This window comes from Chelmon rostratus, chromosome 20 (assembly GCF_017976325.1).
Source record: "Chelmon rostratus isolate fCheRos1 chromosome 20, fCheRos1.pri, whole genome shotgun sequence".
Classification (NCBI taxonomy): Eukaryota; Metazoa; Chordata; class Actinopteri; order Chaetodontiformes; family Chaetodontidae; genus Chelmon; species Chelmon rostratus.
In genome coordinates this window covers 22,950,436-22,970,175 of record NC_055677.1, presented here as the reverse complement: position 1 = coordinate 22,970,175, position 19,740 = coordinate 22,950,436, and the positions used below count along the sequence as shown (strand labels likewise).

The 19,740-nt window shown below is 39.4% G+C and overlaps 1 protein-coding gene across 1 annotated transcript in view; it reads right to left on the bottom strand.

Moving 5' to 3' along the window:
• cubn (cubilin (intrinsic factor-cobalamin receptor)) overlaps nucleotides 1-19,740 on the bottom strand; it is a 144,549-nt gene that overhangs the window by 116,483 nt on the left and 8,326 nt on the right. Inside the window, exons 3-18 of the mRNA XM_041961353.1 lie at nucleotides 15,322-15,417; nucleotides 15,021-15,059; nucleotides 14,817-14,918; nucleotides 13,685-13,788; nucleotides 12,550-12,676; nucleotides 11,070-11,238; nucleotides 9,745-9,876; nucleotides 9,018-9,113; nucleotides 8,289-8,413; nucleotides 7,797-7,989; nucleotides 6,934-7,052; nucleotides 6,012-6,246; nucleotides 3,435-3,616; nucleotides 2,831-2,993; nucleotides 1,442-1,632; nucleotides 958-1,114 (exon numbers count right to left, since the gene is read on the bottom strand). Coding sequence (XP_041817287.1) covers nucleotides 958-1,114; nucleotides 1,442-1,632; nucleotides 2,831-2,993; nucleotides 3,435-3,616; nucleotides 6,012-6,246; nucleotides 6,934-7,052; nucleotides 7,797-7,989; nucleotides 8,289-8,413; nucleotides 9,018-9,113; nucleotides 9,745-9,876; nucleotides 11,070-11,238; nucleotides 12,550-12,676; nucleotides 13,685-13,788; nucleotides 14,817-14,918; nucleotides 15,021-15,059; nucleotides 15,322-15,417 — 2,230 coding nt within the window. The remainder of the gene's footprint in view (nucleotides 1-957; nucleotides 1,115-1,441; nucleotides 1,633-2,830; nucleotides 2,994-3,434; nucleotides 3,617-6,011; nucleotides 6,247-6,933; nucleotides 7,053-7,796; nucleotides 7,990-8,288; nucleotides 8,414-9,017; nucleotides 9,114-9,744; nucleotides 9,877-11,069; nucleotides 11,239-12,549; nucleotides 12,677-13,684; nucleotides 13,789-14,816; nucleotides 14,919-15,020; nucleotides 15,060-15,321; nucleotides 15,418-19,740) is intronic.

Genomic DNA, 19,740 nt, shown 5'->3' with positions numbered 1-19,740 from the left:
TGACAACTCGGCCTCTCCAACTCTCCAGCTCATTCTCCAGTCGACCCTCTTCCTCTGCTACACTTACCCGCTGCCATCAGCCTCACCTCCAGCCACTCCATCCAAACCTATCCCACAGCCACCTTCAGGAAACCCTTTCTCTCGTTGGTCCTGTTCGGTTAGTTGTTGGTAGCCTTAGTTGTTCCCAGTTATTTGATAGCGTTCCCTAGTTCCTTTGTTGTGTTCCTGTGTTCAGCATTTTATGTTTCTTTACCAGTCTTGTTTCTCTTGAGTTATATGTTCCCGTCCAGGGTTATCGCCATTCGGACTAGTCATTGTATTGTGAAATTATTTCTGCTAAGAATAGTTCCTTATCTGTGTACTGCGTTCTTCATCTGCACCTGAGCCTCTGCCATCCAAGCCGTGACAAAATTAGAATGAGAAATGCTGAATCAGCATTCATACTAACTAGAAAAAAAATACATTTTCTACAAAATAATGCCCTGTGAATGTAGTAGGTAAAATGAATTTGAAAGCACTGCTGGAAATGCAGACATGTTAAATAAACTGCCTGCAAATTTTACAGCTAAAAAGCATTGCACTGTACTGCTGACAAACCTTACAGATGAAAAGTAAAACCAGAATAATTGAAAGATGAACTGCGTTACCTAAGAATCTATTGAATGCATTGAACACACAGAGTACATAGCTGGAAGCTAAACTTTAACACAACAATCAAAGCAGGCAGTTAAAAGGGATTGCTGGAAAAGGCTTGAGCAACGAGTGATAAAAGGAGGAGGATGAACAGAAAGAAAAGAGAGAGGTGGAGAAAAGGAAAGAGGTCTGAACTCATTATTATTATTAAAAAGCAATAGTGTGAATCCTAAATGAGTAGTGTCCACTGCTGAAAAAATGTCCATCATTTAATGAATGAAGTATAATACATATACAAAACATAACTGATGTGTGGAATCTCACCAACAGTGTAGACAGCCCTGAAGCCAGCTCTGCTGACGGAGCTGTCAGACCTGAAGCGAATCCACAGGAAGTTGGACGACGAGAAGATAGGAGCTGGCAGAGAGTTCCCACAGTACCTCCCTATCAGAGGCTCAGTCTCCATTCTGCCATCCCGAACCTGGAAAGAAATTGGGAAGGAGAAGTAAGTGTTAAGAGGCAGTGCTTAGTGTTTGTGATGCCCTATTTTACAAAACAAAAACCATTGTAAAACAAAATGAAAAGTATCCTTTGAAAACAGCATCGAACAATAATGAAATGTCCTACATAAGCCCTGACAGGACTGGAAAACACATTGCCATTGAATGTAATCCAAGAAACAATTGTATTTTAAAAACATATTTGTGAAGAAAATTAATGGTTTCTAGATTTTTTTTTTTTTTTTTTTTTTTGCAGTGCTAGTAAACACAACAAAATAAATAAGGACATACACATATATAAGTCCTACCTCCACATAATCAAAAGCGCAATTGCTGTGACTCTCCAGGTTCATGTGGGTGAAGTTGAGGGTCACTTTCTCACCCACAGGTAATCTGATCAAATAGACACACTGGTGGTTGTGGGCATAGTCATTGGGCCAGTTGGGGGAGATGATTATGCCCTCGGTGTCAGTGAAGGTGCCACCACAACCAGGGTCACCTAAGACACAACACACACCAGAGTGAAGACTGCATTTACCTGTGCAGCTCATTACTTAGAGGAGGGCATTGACACTCTCAGAGATAGGAGATCAACTGCTTGATGGTATGGGTCTCTTTCCCAACAGTAAGGGGCTGAAACTTTAGGTAAAGTATTTAAAAGTAGAGAAAATTAGAATTCCGAAGACAGTGCAGCTGCCAAGATGTGATCCAGCCTTTAATCAAGAGGATTGCTTAGTCTCTATCAACACCAAAATGTCCCTCATTTAATCATTTTTCATATCATTGATGAGTGTCAATTTAGGTAACTTTTCCAGTCTTCTCAGTTCAGGATAACATGAAGTGACATTTTGGCAAATCAGAAACGACACATAGTGTAAAGGCAATGAAGAGATCTCAGCCATGAACTGTATTTTTGGGTTAGATGAACTTTTAAGAACCAGAAATGAAAAAGAGCAGTTTCACATCCTTCAACAATTTCAACAACCCTGTGAATGACACAACAAGGTCTTCATGGGACTGCTTGTGTATGTGAACGGAGAAAAAGAGGGTTAATTTTACATGACCACTCAAAGCTACAGCTCCAACAATAAAATATGTGCTGTATAGGTAAAAAATCAATAGCAACAGCAAAACCACCGCACCACCTTCTGAACTAAACTTTATTTTAGCAGCGTCATTTGTTTTGTACGCTGTTCTGTTGAAATTCACAAACATCCTTTCACTTTGTCACTAAAGTTGTTTTTACTACAGTGAAAAATCAGCTAAGTGTACTTTTCCTGTGTAATACTCAAATGACTTAATACTTCTCAGAAGTTGGATGGCGGTTTTCTATCACTAATTAAACTAATGACTGGCAATCACACATCAAGGGCAACATCCAGATTAGAGCAGCATTCCCTTTATTGACCTTTTTCTCTGTTTGCTGAAACATTGCTGAACTGTTTTAAAACCCTGTGTTTGAACCAGGAAATAAAGATGAATAAAGTATAAAAATAACATTACTTGATGGCATTTTTAAAAGGCTAATTGCAACCCCACTGATTTGAATTAAAGCCTAAAATTGTGTTGTCCCGTTACACTGCTCTCAAGGTCAAGAATAATCTTCCAATAAATGTTATGCGAGACAGCATAGGTATAATGTGTTACATTGTGACATTGTGTATAAACTGTCTGACTTAGTTTGCAGAGTTTCTTACTTGGTGATGTTGTGTATGTAATGTGGAAGCCTCGGTCAGCGACGCTGAAGTCAGAATGGAAGTGAACCCATGCAGTTGGACCAGTGGTCTGCAGGGGGGCCGGCGTTGCAGTACTGCAGTACTTCCCCAGAACAGGATCTTCGGGTAGAAGACCATCCCGGATCTATGACATTTGGTCACACAAGTCAATAATTAGAACAACTGCATAAAGTTCTACATTATACACCTGTTGCATGGAGTGGTTTAACCAGCGCACAACTTTGTCAGTATTACAGCACTTTGGATTCAGCACTAAGACAGTGGTCTCTGTATAGGCAACCAGGTACTTAATTGTTGACTTTGAGCGAGGGACTATGGTTAAATCTAAGAAATTCATTGTCAACAACTGTTTCACTGTAACTCTTGTACATGTGAGAATAAACAACTTGAACCAAAATTGATTATTTGGATAGCTCTGCTTTAGAGTACTTAACAAATAAACCCTGTTTTTAGCAGACCCACACAATCTGGCTGTGACAGTCGTCTAATTGAGGCTTAAGTTTTCCATGACATTTTTGATTTTACCTAATGCAAAAATAATGGGATATGTGGCAGCATTTCTTACCTCTAGGAAGTCATAGTTGCAGTTAGGGTGATGCTCCAGACTGAGAGTCCCAAATGCAAAGGTAATGAGCAATCTGGGCTCCACTGTCACTGTCCAGTAGCAGTCCCGGCTAGGTGGGTAGCTTCCAGGGTAACCAGGTGAGTTAATGTTGCCATAGGGGGCAGTTAGTTCGCCTCCACACACTAAGATGAGAAGGAAAGTTCAGAGAAGGATAAACCATTATTCAACTTAGTCCATCAAAACCCTTTGCGTGGCACATATGCTCCCAGAGCATAATCTTATCTGCATGCAAGGTCGGCATGCAAGGTCGGCATGCAAGGTCTGCACTCAAGGTCAAAAATCAACAACATACAACCTCATCCATCATAACTGTAGTCACTTAATGTAGGAACCAGTTAACCCAATCCTTGGGCCAGCCTTGAATCCTTGAATTATGGGCCAGCTCTGTTACATTCACTTTGCTGCTAATGTTGTTACAACTGTGCTGTTTGTTTTGTTTGTTTGCAGGAGAAATAACTAGCAATTGTAAGTCGCAAAGAAGATCTCGCTCCCCTGTGCAACTCTTGTGATTCTCTTGCTGCAGTATGCAACTCTCGCACTCCCACTCTCCATTGTTGTTCAGTTTGAAGGCTTGTTATTGACTGTCACAAAATGTAAATTATCAATGTAAACAGCCCATTTATTATATTACACTACGCAACAATACCAAAGCTGGCACATGTTCTGTAGAGAAAGACGAGGGCATGGCACTGCCTCCTCCCTTACTCCTGAACAGCTAATGCTACTAATCACTAAAATGTCTATTATATTTGAATGACAATAATGGGTTAGGAATGATCCAAGTGACCCATTGACCTCCAGTGGGTAAAAGAAACACAAAGGCAAGTGTTAAAGAAGGCTTGTAGATGAATATTATACTTCTTATTGATACATGATTAATCCAATCACTTCAGTATCACTCATTGCACGTGTGATGGAAAGAGAGTGAGATGACGCTTAGGAGATGAATAAATAAGCAATATTTGTTGACTGCTATCAGAAGTAATGCAATGGTTTTAATCAATATAACGCACCCACTGGTATTTAAAAAGCTATCTTTAATTTTAATTTGCATTCGCATCAACAATGCTGTCAGTGTTGGAAATGACTAGGATTATCAGTTTTTCACAGAAAATACAAATGTGTTTTCTTGTATGCATTGACAGGACGTCCATGCATCAAGGTTTTGCCTGTCATTGGTGAGTCCATGACATCTCAGATGCCACAGAGCCACTAGCAGTTAAGATTGCAGACATTGTACCACTGAACTGCCCAACACATGTAAGGAAATCCATCCTGTATGAACAAACATGTCTGTTTTTTAGAATTTGTCACTAGGACCAAATCTTTACACTTTAAAGTTTTATGAATATGGCCCCACGGCTGTAACTGAATGATGTACTAATTGTTTGAAATTGCTATGTTGATTGTTGATAAATTGATTGATATGTATTGATTGATTGCTTGATTGAAATGTCAAATAATAAATACCAATGCCAATCTTAAGTTTCTGGAACCCAAAGTAATTCTTCATCATACTAATAATGCAAAGAATTCAATATACCAATGTGTATGTAACAGACAAAAGTTTTTACTTTATACGTGACAATTAATTGATTATTTTAATGATCCCTTTGCTTCATTCTACTAGCTTTTTCAATACGACATAGGTGTCCTTTTGCCCTGGCTGATTACTTTCTTTGTTCTGTACCTGGTATGCACCATTGCACAGTGGTTATGGAACCACCATACACTTAGTCTCAGATAAATATTTGGGTAATGCTCGAAGTTTCCACCTCTTTGTTGATTGCACACCACATTCAACTGTGGCTTGGGAGAGTGGGAGCTAGGGCGGGCCCTGGGCATAGGCCACATTGGTGACAAAAGAAAGGAGAAAAGGAAAAAAAAAACAAACACATTGCCGATGAGCACATCTTTCTTAATGTAACAAATGAAAATGATAATAATAAGAAGAAGAAAGAAAGAAACAGACAGAGGGGCGTGTCAGGATGTAGAGAGCCAGAGTTGACTGACTGATCCTATCATTGTGAAGCAGAATCTACCAAGTGTTGGATTGTGAGCTGGGGTTAGACTGTCGTGAGACAGGTTAGTTTTTAAAAAGAAGCATCTCTAACTAATGAGAAATGTGTTGTGTGTAACTTGTTCTTCATGAGGAATGGGATCAGGAACATCAGTTTGGTATTGCTGAGAAAGGCAACCAACATGAAGAATTGTAACACAGTGTAGAGTTAGGAGATCCATTCGGGCCTCTGCAACTGTGTCGTATGACAATGATTCTGGTTTGGTTGTTTTTGAAAAACAAAACATTTGGTTAAGCAGGGGTTACCGCTCTGTCATTAGGCCCATTGTGTTATTCTGTGATCCAGTAGGATCATAGGATATCCTGGAAATAATCAACAGAGCACTGGTGCTTTTCTGATCTCATTTTTAAGATCTCTCAAAATAGAAGAGTCAGACATTTTATGTTTTTTAAGGATTACTCATTAACTTTAATCAAAACACATGAAACACCCCTACCTGGGTCCTGAGACTGCCAAGCAACTGTGAAGCCACCACCACTGACAGAGTGGTCAGAGCGAAACCAGAAATATAGTGAATTGTGGGAGCTGTAAAGCTCCTGTGGGTTATTTTGGCCACAGAATTTTCCAATTCTATAAGCAGAAGCGCTGTCCCCATCATGAATCTGAAGGAAGTCAAAGTTGCAGTTGGTGCTGCTCTCCAGATGAAAGAAAGGAAAAGTAATACGCAGAATCTAAAAAAGGGAACACACAGAATTCGAAAGGTCACTCTACTACATTTGAAATATTATCACATTTCATACTAATGCTAACAGCGACAATTTCTCTCTTTCTCTTTTAGTTAGTTGTTTTGCTGTTAGAACACAAAAAGTTGTTGTGTGGTTCAGCTGGTCTCAACACTCTCAGCCACCCCTTATTCTTCAGCAAACAAGCTCTAATGACGGTACACTACCTGACCAGCAGAAAGGGTTTTAAGAACAGCAGTAGGTAAAACAAACAAATGTTTTTTTCATGAAGGCCAGTATCATTTGCTGACCAGAAACAAAACAAGGTTGATAATGTTGCTTCCTGATTGCTAGATGAAAATTTCCCTGGACCACCATATATAATATATAATGTAATTGTACCAAATCAAACATGTTAGTACATAGTACTAGTACATAGTACTTCCAGTGCTGTGTTACAGGGGAAAGTATATCAGAATTTGGGGGCTTCAAGGCATTCATTCGTTCGCAACTGGACCTCGTCAGTTTGTCCTGGAAAATGTTCGCCTCTCATCCGAGCAGGCACCGAGCTCTAACAAGCCAACTGTGCAAGCCTATCCAGAATAAAGTCACAGATATAAACTAAGCAAAGGGCAGCAAATTCTCTTTTACCCTCTCTTTTATCTCTTTTTTTAAGTAAGAGAGACTGTAACTGACCTTGTTTGCGTCAGTGTGGATCACCCAGGCACAGCTGACCTGGTGATCGTATTGATCATGACCAGGGGTGTTGGGATAACTGAAGGAACCAGCAGGGCCCGTCAAGTAACCTCCACACTCTGGAACACACATACACACTTACAATAGCACTTGATGACAGGTGACGTGTAACATATTCTGCATAAAAAATGGGCTAAACAACAGACACGGTAATAGTTGGGGTGTTCCTTCTGCTCTTTAATGTTTACCTGTTTGTCTACAATATGCCTTTGTCACTAAAAGGAAAAGGCAATTTTGATCAGATAAAAGTCAAAGTGAAAGAATTTGACCTGTTTAAAGGACTGGCACATATTCCATCTTCCTTCTAAAGCATTATGTTAACTGATGGAGACTTCTTGCTGTGAAAGCAAACATTCCCCTGTGCCTACTGATCTATCTTTACAACCTGCTCCATATTTACACATGTATTGGACATATATGACCACAACAGGTAAAAACTTTGTGTATACCATAAAATCTTAATTACAGGTTTGTAGGACCAAAACTCAATACTGAATGAACCAGAAATCCTGCACATTGGTGCGCACTACTTGTTAAGTTTAGGGTGCTTCAGGTTGGCCAGTTTATGCGATACATCTTTAAATGGGTGATGATAAAATAATTAACAACAATGTCATTAGTCCCTTGCCACAGTCCCTAAGTCTATTAACCAGCCCACCTAATCCCTTGACTTCTTCCTCCATGTATCTTTGTACGTCCATTCTAATCTCTTCCTCTGTTCAGCCCATTCCTCCCTGCTTCTTCCCTTCACCTCCCCTCCTTCATCTTCCCAGTCCCTCCATATCTTCTTGTCCCACCAATACCTTGCTGTTGATTCTGGCAGAGTGGTCCAGTCCACTGGGCAGTGCAAGTACATGAGAATCCATTAATGCTGTCGGTGCAGGTTCCTCCATTCTGACAGGGGTTGCTCGAGCATTCATTAATATTTTGGTCGCAGTTTACTCCTTGCCAGCCAGAGTTACAATTGCAGATGTAGCCCGGAGCTGAGATTGTGGCCTGTGACAGGAGTTGTGCACAAGTCAGACATTCATGAATTTTGTTGTTACAAAGGGATTTGATTGTGGGTTCTCTATTCAGGAGAAGTTCATTAACATAAAAGCAAGGTAGGCTTTAAGAATTCAAAGACTCATTCATGTCCACAGCAGGTTTTGGATATGCACAATACTTGTTGAGGAATCAATTCTTTGTGGGCTTTGGGCTTAAAATATTACCTTTAAAATGAGTGATTGTACATAGAGTTAGAGACAACATCCATGTCATAATGGCCATACATACATACAGTCCGACAGACTCACCATACACTGTCCATTGACACATGGGTTGTTGGTTTGACAGATGTTGCTGGTCTGGATGCAACCAGTCGATCCATAACCATTGCCTATGTAGCCTGGAGGGCAGGAACATATAGGGAGGCTTGTACCTGGTGGATGTCAAAGGGTTGAGTAAGAAGAAGAAAACTGGGCATGGACATGTCTCACATTGCACACCTTAATATAAAAGGCACTTTTGTAAAAAAGCCTATTTGATACACTACACTGTATATTTTGTGGAGATACAGGGAATACTTGTGTTGGAAACCGCTGTGCTCACCCACTTATACAAATGTATAAAACCATGAAGATCCAAGTCTCTTCCATTTCTCAAAAGTGACATGTTGCTTTTACTACTTGATTTTAATGAAAACATAAAATTACCGGCGGTACTCAAAAGCAATCTTTTTGAAGTAACTATATTTTTTTACAATTAAGAAGGGAACAATGAAATTCAAATCAGGGAAGATGAAAAGACCCTACCCTGGTCATTCTAAAAAGTCACACTATCCTCCCTTCAGCAAATCGGCAACATACATAATTCTCCCTGCTACTGTAATGTCCAAATGTCATATGACTATTTGTGAAACACAGTGTTGTGATAAAATTATTTATGATTGTCATTAATAAGCTTAACCACAAATAATATTCCTTATGCCCTTTCCCTTAGAAAAGAAGACACAGTAATGAAATCATGAATATGTTTTGTTTTACCTGGGCTGGAGGAGCAAGTAGCTAAAGGGTGACAGCCTCCATTATTGGCAGCGCAAATATTGGTCTGGGTGCATGTTCTCCCATCCCCCTCATAACCTGCAGAAACAAAAAGAATTATCTTTAAGATAAGGCAGACGATAACAGTTACTTTTCCTTTCTGGTTAAACTGGTCAGATTTTGACTTAGTGGGGGTTGTTTGTTGCTTTATTGCCCAGGATCTCAGAGGAGTCAGTCACCTAAAAGTTTATATTGCTCAGGCGAGAGCATGAGAGGTTTTTCTTAGGCTCTCTACATACATTGTCAGCAAGAAGAGGTTCAACTTTAAGAGTAATGTCACATGCAACAATTTTATAAGGTTGGTTTGTAAATTTGGTAGGTTGTTCCTGATTTTGCCCTTTCCTCTCCCAATGCAATGTCTGCCTGGGATGAAAGCAGTGACCAGTGAACAATGCCAAGTAGAAAGCACTGCAGCTGGGGAGCGAACTCTTGGTGACTGTAGTGGTGGGTGAGAGGCATATTTACTTATATTTACTTATTTATTTTATACTTAAATATCCATCACACACATGCTTGCTTCATTTTTATTATGGTGTTGGCTGCCTTTACTTGCTGTTTGTCAATGTTACTAACCATCCTTGCTGATTCCCTGCAATTTCTCTACTTGGGCTTGGACTTGTTAATACCTGTCTGCAGGTCTAGATTTGTAACTCTTTTCCTACCCTCATACCTGGAGGGCAGGGACCACAGTGGAAGGAGCCCATGGTGTTCAGACATTGCACCATGGGAGTGGTGGAGCAGCTGCCATTGTCAGTCAAACATTCATCCACATCCTGACAGTTGTAGCCGTTGCCTTGCCAACCTGAGACATAACAGAAATAATCAGAACAAATAATCAGAACAAATCAACAACTTTTTTTAAGGCTATACATTAAGCCACATTCACAAGTACAGATATATACACATACAGTGACAACTCACAAAACTACGATGTGAGGTCAGTTTTTTCCCGTTGTATGTATTTTTGTGACTTTTTATAGTTTCAATTTGTTGGCAATGGCAAACTTGTGATTCCATGAGGAAGAGGCTGGAGCAGGATCAATACAACTTTTATAGAATGAAAAAGTATCCATATCATCCATAAAATGGAGAGGGAGGGAGAAATGAATTCAGATACTACTCAATCTGTAAATCAACCTTTGGGAGCACACAGTCAAGAAGTAAAAGGAATTGTGTAACTTATTTGAGCCAGCAACATGGATTCTCATGTGAGTATGTAATGCATTGCACTGTGGAATCAAGTAACGTTTAAAGCTGTTCACACTTACTTTTGGTAGTCTGAATTCCTTGAGAGCAAATTCACCTGTTCAATTTGACTTGGAAGTGATGAGTCATCCTTATAAACTCTTTTTGCTACTTTCAAGGTTGAAGGGTAATCTTTATAATAATCATAGTCTTATTATGCGATACAGATTTGCACAATGAAATACTATCTAATATTTTAAATTAGAATAGACTAACACAATTAAAAAAGGCAAAGTATCTATAAGTATATATATGTTATATATGTGTGTGTGTGTGTGTGTGTGTGTGTGTGTGTGTGTGTGTATGTGTGTACAGGGTATACACACTGACCATGAATCTAGTTTGTCAGACAGTAGTTACATTGCTGCATTGTGCTGCATCACTGACTTGTTTAAAACAGAGAGGGTCTGACTTTACCTCCAGATGCAGTCACTGGTTACATTCTGTTATGTTCCGCCTTTTCTATTTCTTTTTAAGTTCAGTACTTTGGACAGCCTAGGGACATAGTTGTGGCCCTAAATTGCATTATTTTACAATTACAGTTTTAGGAGCTGGAAAACTATTTCAAGGCTCTGATAGCATTCTCAATTAACTGTTTAAGCCCTAGTTGTTCCTACTCCAAGACTGTTTTCTAGATTTTACTATACTGTTCTAAGACTCCATGTGTGCTTCTGGTTTTTAAGTCACAAACCCAGTTAGCCCACCCCAGCACAAAATAAGATCCAGGAATGAGCCGTGAATGAGTGTTACCAGCAGGACAGGCTCCACAGTAGAAGGAACCCTGAGTGTTGTAGCAGGGAACAGTAGGGTTGGTGGAACAAGGTTTGTTTGGTAGGTTACACTCATTGACATCAGTCACACAGGCCAAATTCCCAGCTGAAGCCTCCCAGCCACTCTCACAAATGCACTTGTATTTGGGCTGTTTATACAGAAAAAAACAGTCACAGTGTGAAAACTCTGTCAACCAAAATCATATCTACAGTAAAACAGAATCATGGATATATAACAACAAAATTAAATTATATTGAATTGTGATATAAGAGCAGTTATTTAACATGAACACACAATGGCATGCCCATGTCTTTTGCTGGTATTTCCAATAGATATATGTAGGAATTCCTCTAATGCTCCATTCCAGTCAAATATCAGGTTTAGGTAGGTTTGGTTTGCAGTAGACAGAGATAAGATAGATAAGATAAGATACTTTAGTAATCCCCAGCTGGGGAAATTTGGTTGTTACAAGCAGCAGGTAATGGCAGTTAGTAGGAGCGTGTAGGAGTGTGTAGGAGCAGTGTAAACTGGCACTAGGGGGGGTGACTCTTGGACACCTAGCCTCCTGGAGGTGTCGTGGGACTAAGTAGGCGAAACACCGTTGAAGGGAGGTATCCACCTGATGACCCCCAGAGACGTGTTAGGAATCACTGCTCTTTGGCATGTATAGAGGCAGATTAGGGCTCCAAGGTTCTTAACTGAGAATGAATCCTCTTTTTGAGCACAAGTATCTTGTGTTTAAATTAAAAAATGTACAATAATACAAAGGGCTTATGTCAGAAAAAAGTATGTAAAAAATATATATACATAAAAAATATATATTGCTGCAAAAGAACTGTAAGAAAAATTGGCATAAAAAATATACTGCCAGGAATACCGTTGAATTTCACAAACTATACACAGATTGCACATGGAATGGATAAAGTGACTACAGCATTAATGATATTGCACAGAAATAAATATGTTTATGTTACAGTAGAAGAGAGGCATCCATTGTGACACACTTTATAAATACAGGTAGTAGTATAACATGACTTGTTCAACTGAGTGATGGCCACTGTTACAAAGTTGTTTTTTGCTTTGTTCTACCTTGGGACTTCATATACTCTATATATTCTCTCTGTTACCCACCCATAGCAAAAATGGCACTATAAGTTAGTTTCTTTGTACCTTCACAGCCTGGCAATTTATCCTTGTAAAAGCTTCCGTTATACTGTGACATATACAGTAGGTACCAAAAACAGAACGACCATTGTGTTTAATCTTGACAGAAAGTACAAATCAAAATTTTCTTTGTTTTTCCTTTATTTGTTGACTCAGAGGTTCTCTGGGCAGATAGATAGTAAGAACTACCTTCACTATAAATTACATTTACATTTCATTCTCTCTGTTCAGCTGACACTGTGGACTTGACTGACTTGTGAATGTGTTAAGTGGACTGGTTTAAGTGATTGGTTACCTGTCCAGGTATCACCCGGTCTTCATCAATGCATGTGCCATGTACACACAGGCCCTGTCCTGCATTCCTGCAGTCGTCATAACGCACAGTACAGAGAATGCCGGTCCATTCTGGAGAACAGTTACAACTGCACAGAAACAGAAATGGCAAGAAATGCAGTTAGCTGTAGCAAGCAGTAAGTTATTAAACAAAGACAAAACATAATTTTATTCACTCATTTTGATCACAAGGAGAATGATTATAAAGGCCCCAAACACATATTTGATCACTTATCTCTATTATTATCTTGGAGGGGTGTAGTAGCACATTGATTCATCTAGTCATCATCAAACTGCTTCTCTTTGACAAGGCATTTGATATCAGATAGTAGTGACGATGATGCTGGTCTGGTCAGGTTTCAGTGGGACTCTTTGCAAGAGACAATTTTGAAAAGAACTGCTCACAGAAGTTGGCTTTACCAAACACAGATGCAAACTTCAATTGAGTTTTGCACTTTCACCAGCATATCCAGATGTCATAGTGTGCTTTTGTTCTTGCAGAGTATGAAAATGCAAACAAAATGCACACCTTTCCAGTTGCACTTGCCACAGCTTTGATTTTAGTTCAAATGATTTTGCATTTGAAAGCTGAGAGCTGAGAAGCTGGTTGGATTTTAAAGTTCAGCTCCAAGAGATATCACACAGCCACTTGCTGTCAGTGAGTTCCACTACAGTTTTTCCTTAATCTCTTCAAGATGAACTGACATTTTGGCGCAACTTTACTTTGTCCAGTGTAATCAGCTCTGCATCAGGAACAAGGCACAAACTCTTCTGAATGAGGTTTCAACTTGTTAACTATTAGCTCGCTTACCACAAACCTTGCCTGCATAAATTTGTCAGAATTCGGTCTTGTGAAAGCTGCTTAGTGGGCACCCACTCATTCAGTTTAGCATGTTTAGAGCTGTAAAAATTCTTGAGACTGAGACCGATAAGTGCATCCTTCATTCAGGGAACACCCAGAAGGATATGTTAGTCTACTTTCTACAACGTACATAAATTCCTTGATAGCATTCAAGAATGGGCACAAATCCAAAAAAATAGCAAACAATAAAATGTAATTCATAACAATCTAACATTATGGGAAGTTTCAGACATACGTGAATGATCCAGGGGTGTTGACACATGTTCCTCCATTCTGACAACCCTGCGATGTTTCAGAATACACCTGACATTCATTCACGTCTGTTGCACAGTTGGGACCCTTGCACACACACAGCAAGAAAGGAAGAAAAGGGAGAAACAGACACCTGGATCAGAATCATGTTCTGAGAATAATTCTGAGGTAAAGTTTTAATTTGTATTGTGCTTTCCTTTCATTTATTTATATCTAATGTCTTTATTTCTTATGTAAATATTTTTGACTGACTGTATGATCATTATTTACAGTATGATCATCTGGATGCAGTTGACTAAGGTTAAATCTGGAAGTCTGCTGAAACGGTACAGTGGCAAAGGTCAGAATGGTTTCCCCTTTATAGTCCAGTTGTAAGAATTTTTTTTTTCTTGTTGATATTGTGTTCACCTTTAGGTCTGGTGTGGCCAGACTGCCTGCTGTCCATTTTTAAAGGATTGTGGTGAATTCTTAAAAATTAATCTAGAATATGACTTCAGCATATTTGCAATAAAATGTGTTATATGTAAAATGTGCATTCTAGTTTAAACACTAGATTTTGCTGTCAACTTTAAAAACTCCTGTTGTTTAGGGCTCTCTCATTGCACTTGCAGTTTTAACACCAGGGTTCACTTCCATTTTGATCTACAGTGATCAGTCCATGAAAACATTCACCTCAGTTGATTTAACATGGATGGCAAAACCGGAGAAACAGATGGACCATAAGAAGTTATTGCTGAAAATTTAGGGAATGTTTTACTTTTTCACAGAAATCAAGTCTGTTAATTTGCAAGGAATCTGTTGCAATGATTAAAGAGCATAATGATGACCAGCATTAACACTTCGGTGAGACTCCCCTTTCCTGATAGGCTTTCTCGTTCTTATTTTGTACCCAGACTAATATTGTGTACTATTTTTTACATGTATATTCAGATTTTGTGATATATTGAGAGTATTTTACCATCTCTACCTGTTTTATTTGTTTTTTACACATAGCAACATAATATTTAAGTATTAGAGTTTAAAAGTAAAGAATTAATTTTAATTAAATTCAAGAGCAGAGATACAGAAATAATATGTTACATTACCCATACTGTAACAAACAGCATTAAACTCACAGCCCAGTTGCTGGGACACACACAGTGATACGAGTTGAGTAAGTTCAGACACGTTCCTCCATTCTGACAGGGATTACTGCTGCAAGACACAGTCTGGACTGTCTAAAGAAGAAAGGAGGAGAGAAAAGACAAGGGAGAAACATGACATGTATGGTTTAGTCTTGAGATTGAGCCATTACAACAAATGGGTCCTAAATGTCTTACCAATTCAAGGGCAGTCACTTTATCCTCAAGTGTTGACACCTGGAAAGCATGGAAAGAAGTGTGTAAAATATCTTTTATGACATGCACTGTGTACAGTGCATTCACAAGAAAGAAGGTTATTGGGCAAATAAATTCTAAAGAGCTTTTATTCTAGACACACAATAGTCAGTCTGATTGCATGAAAATATTCAACACAATAATCTTCAAAGATTCAAAGAAACTGAATGGGCTAAATGAGTGAAAAATAAACAAAGTAGCAGGAGCAGTATGTAAAAAAAAAAAAAAGCCTTAAACATCCTACCTTGGTTTCAAGCTGGTTGAGTTTGTTGGTGATATCAGGGGGAACTCCACCTCCATGAGACTTAATGTTATCAATGTCTTCTTTGTTGGTTTTGATCTGAAATCAGATCATATTCATTTACAGACATTTCAGTATAAGAAAGCTGAAGACAAAATTGTTTCTGAAGAAATCCTCCATGTACTTTAAAGAAATCTGTATACCGTGGACACACATTTGAGCACAATAATGTACACATTTTGGCCAGAGAAGACTAATAGTTTGAAAGAGTGAAAGAAGCCATCTTCATCAAACTGGAACGACCATGACTCAACAGAGGAGGTGGTCTATGATGCCACTTATCAGCCAGTTAAAATACAGTCCCGAGATCCCTTCCCATAACACCCACTCACACCATGACTCACATGTGTTGCTTGGTTCATCTGATGGCGTGGGTCGGGTGGGTCAACAACTCACATGTGACCTCAATGACTCCCAGGGTGTGAACAAGAAGAGAATAAATGCATGGGACTCCCCACCAGTCAATTAGATCTGAGGACACCTCTTAGATGACAGTCAAAATGTCTTCTAGAACCTCAAGTAAGTCCATTTGCCTTTGTAAAGCACTTAGAACTACCATGATCTGAATGAATGTGAATCTTTACAGGCACAGTGTGGTCTGATTCATCACTTTGAAACAAATTGTTATTTATGTTGGATTTGTGGCACATCCAACTAGTCTACACTAAATAGCTAACTTACTAAAAGTTTTAAAATTTGAAGTATATGATGTAAAACCCACGTGGCACTCACCGTCATTAGAATGATATGCTATGAGAAACTTTATTTCCAGCACATCACAGACAACATCCCTGCCAGCCTGAAACCTCACCAGTTTATTCAGAACCAACACGTCCACAGAGGATGCCATCTCCAGTATCCTCTACTCAGTCTTCAGACACCTTGAACAGAACACCTACATCAGAACGCAGAGTTCAGCTCAACATTCAACACATCCTCCCCCATGAAACTGATGGGAACCACACTCTGCTTGAGCTTCAGTACCAAACTCTGCTTCTGGATATTGGCGCTCATCACAAACAGACCACAGACAGCTTGGACTGGTAGTCACACCTCTTTCACTCTAGTGTTGAACTGAAGTGTCAACAAAAACAATGAGCTGATTGTTGCTTTAAAAAAAAAAGGAGCCAATGACAGTAAACAGCTGTAAGGATTATTACTACTAACTACACACACAATAACTACTACTACACACACTAGTAACTACTAAACAAATAACCAATACACAATCACGAAACAAATAAATGAATAAATAAACATGACAATTAAAAACCTAAATGCTACCATAAAAAAATACAATGAACAACTAATGAATAAGAAGTGGCTGGATGACTGAAGTTGTGAATGCAGGGACATACCATCAGACCAGATCAAGCATGATAGCTTAATCAGATGCATTAATTAGTGGAAACACAAAACAAAACAATATAATGACTGTAGCCAAGAGACGACAGGACTTTGCTGTTGAACATCTGTGCTAGCTCATTGAATAAAGCCCCAGTCTGGCGGCCTCTGCTACATCTTGTTGTCAGTGTCATTTCTCTCCACAACATAATTGCCGTTGTCGGCAGGATTGAAGAGTGGTCAAGAGGTGACTGTGCTGTGTCTCTGCATCAAGACATTTGATCCTCATTTTATAGTGTGTCTAGTGTTTATATTGAGAAGAAGCATAAAACAAACCCTCAGATGTCTCGGCCAAAACAGAGAGACTAGGGAACTAACGAGTGAGGACTCCTAGAGGGGTGGAGCTCGCTCTTCCCCTCTCGCTTCTACAGACAGTGTATGTCTGAAAATACAATCTCCTTCTATATCTGCTTCTCCTCAGACAGAGACAGTGAAATAGGAAGACAAAAGCTTGACTAAAGTTAAAAAAAATATATTTGAAATAGAAACATTTAAAAATATATTTTCATTGGTTCAATCCTTAGAAATTAAAAGATTGGTACCTATTGCTCCATTTTAAAGTTAATTTTATTGAGTCTGGCTGCTAGATTTCTCCAAATTCTGTACTGGTTTGCTTGAACAGCTGATTTCATGCTTCATTTCTTGACTCAACTGAGTTGTTTATTTTGCTATTAAATTCTCAAAGGATCACTAGACATAAAACTAGATTTGGAAAATATTTACAGTGATAAATACAACATTTAAAAAAACCCATAAAGTTCCTAGAAAACAACAAATACACCAGCAATGAATGTATTACCAGTAACAATTGTGAGAATTTAACATTCAGACATTAGAATATTTCTGAAAAATGGGAAAAGTGGACTAAAGGATTAGTCACTGCTTGGCCAAAAGAAGACACATTTGGTGTAAATGTGTGTGAGAGTATGGAGCTTCAGATAAAAGATTACGAAACAAATGATTAAAGCAAGAAAGGCCAGGAGAAAGGGGAACTACAAATAATACATTTGTTCAACGGTGTTCAACAATCTCAGATATAGACCTAACACCCACCCACCAGACAGATATACTGATCCTGGTCAATTACCAATTTTTGAAAAAGGGTACCCAAGATCATTTAATACCGTGGCAAACACTCGATCTTGCAGGGGTGATCTTTAAGCTGCCTGACATTAATGAGGGGGGAAGAATAAGGGCATTCAAAGAGGAAACAGTGAGCAAACTGTTGGCCTTGGGAGACATTAAGGCTGTGCGGGTCAAATCCTTGGAGTGCCCAATCTGGAGAACCTACAACGGCATAGTGGCAATGACTGGATGATTAATCCCACAGCAGATGGGACTGAATTCAATGCTTATCGAGCTGAACTATGGAGAACATTGCTGAAAATGACAATCCAGCTGCCCACTTCATCCAACAGCTTAAGAGGTGCAAACAAGAAACAGAGGAGGCCTCCATCTCCTGGGGTCCGTTTCACAAAGCAGGTTCAACAAACTCTGAGTGTAACCCTGAACTCTGAGTTGATCTACTCTGAGATAGGAAACTCTGAGTTTTCGATTCCACAACAGCATCAATGGAACGAAAAAAGTCACCACCTACTGTGCCTAATGGACTTCCACTGACTGATATTTTTAATGTTTTTTTTTTAATAACAGACGGCAGAACTATGCCAAAACTCGTCTGCCGACTGAATGAATGAATGAGGAAATGAAATACGGTGTGTGGTTGAAAGAGGGCGGAGACACAGAGAAACTCGAGGTTCCTTGAGTAAAACCTGGTCCCGACCAGGTTAGGTTCATAGAGTCAGTTACTGCGGTAACTTACTGCGGTAACTGACTCAGAGTTTAACTTACCTCTGTCTGTGTGAAACAGGCTTGAGTTACCCCTCTTTCTCTGGTTTGACTTACCTTCCTATGTGAAACAGAAAACTCAGAGTTTCCCTCATTTCAGGGTTAACATACTCGGAGTTTTCAGTAAACCTGCTTTGTGAAACGGACCTCTGGTCCTGCACTTTCTGTTGTCAGTGTGTATTTGCAACAACCAAATCCACAACAACGATGAGAGTACAACCTCCCTAACCTTGCTGGGGAGGCCAACAAGTAGAAGGTCACTTCCTGTCTCAAAACATACAGGAAAACTCGTGCACACATTGGTTGCTTCCAGGCTGGATTACAGCAATTCCTTACTATCAGGCTGTCCCAATTTGTTGCTAAATACTCTCCAACTAATCCAGAATGCTGCGGCACGTGTTCTGACAAAAACCAGGAAGAGGGATCATATTTCTCCAATATTAGCCGCTCTGCACTGGCTGCCTGTAAAATCTCAAATAGAATTTAAAATCCTTCTCCTTACCTACAAGGCATTAAATGGTCAGGCACCATCTTATCTTACAGAGCTCATAGTACCCTATTACCTCACACTGCGACCCCAGAATGCAGGCTTACTGGTGGTTTTTAAGTCTCCCGGATTGGCAGCCAGAGCCATTAGTTATTAAGCTCCTCTCCTTTGAAACCATTTTCCAGTCACTGTCCTGTAGGCAGACGCCCTCTCTACATTTAAGAGCAGGTTCAAAACTTTCCTTTTTGATAAAGCTTACAATTAGGGCTGGCTCAGGCTAGTCTTGCTGCCATAGGATTAGGCTGCCGGGGGACTTCTGTTCTTCTCTCCCTCTACATCTGTATGCGTTCCTGTCCTACTAAGGCATGTTACTGACTTGGCTTCTTCCCCGGAGTCTTTGTGCTTTCTCTTCTCACAGGAGTCTGCATGGAGAGTGGCTGAACCTAGATTATTGATTACAGCTGCATCTCCTGCCATGACCCTGCTGAACATCTACTGCAACTTCTATGATAATTAGCTATTCAACCATTATTATTAGATCAATAGTGCTGTGTTATGTTCATATACTATCTGCTACTAATATGTAAATACATCACATACATGAAAATATCACACATGTATAT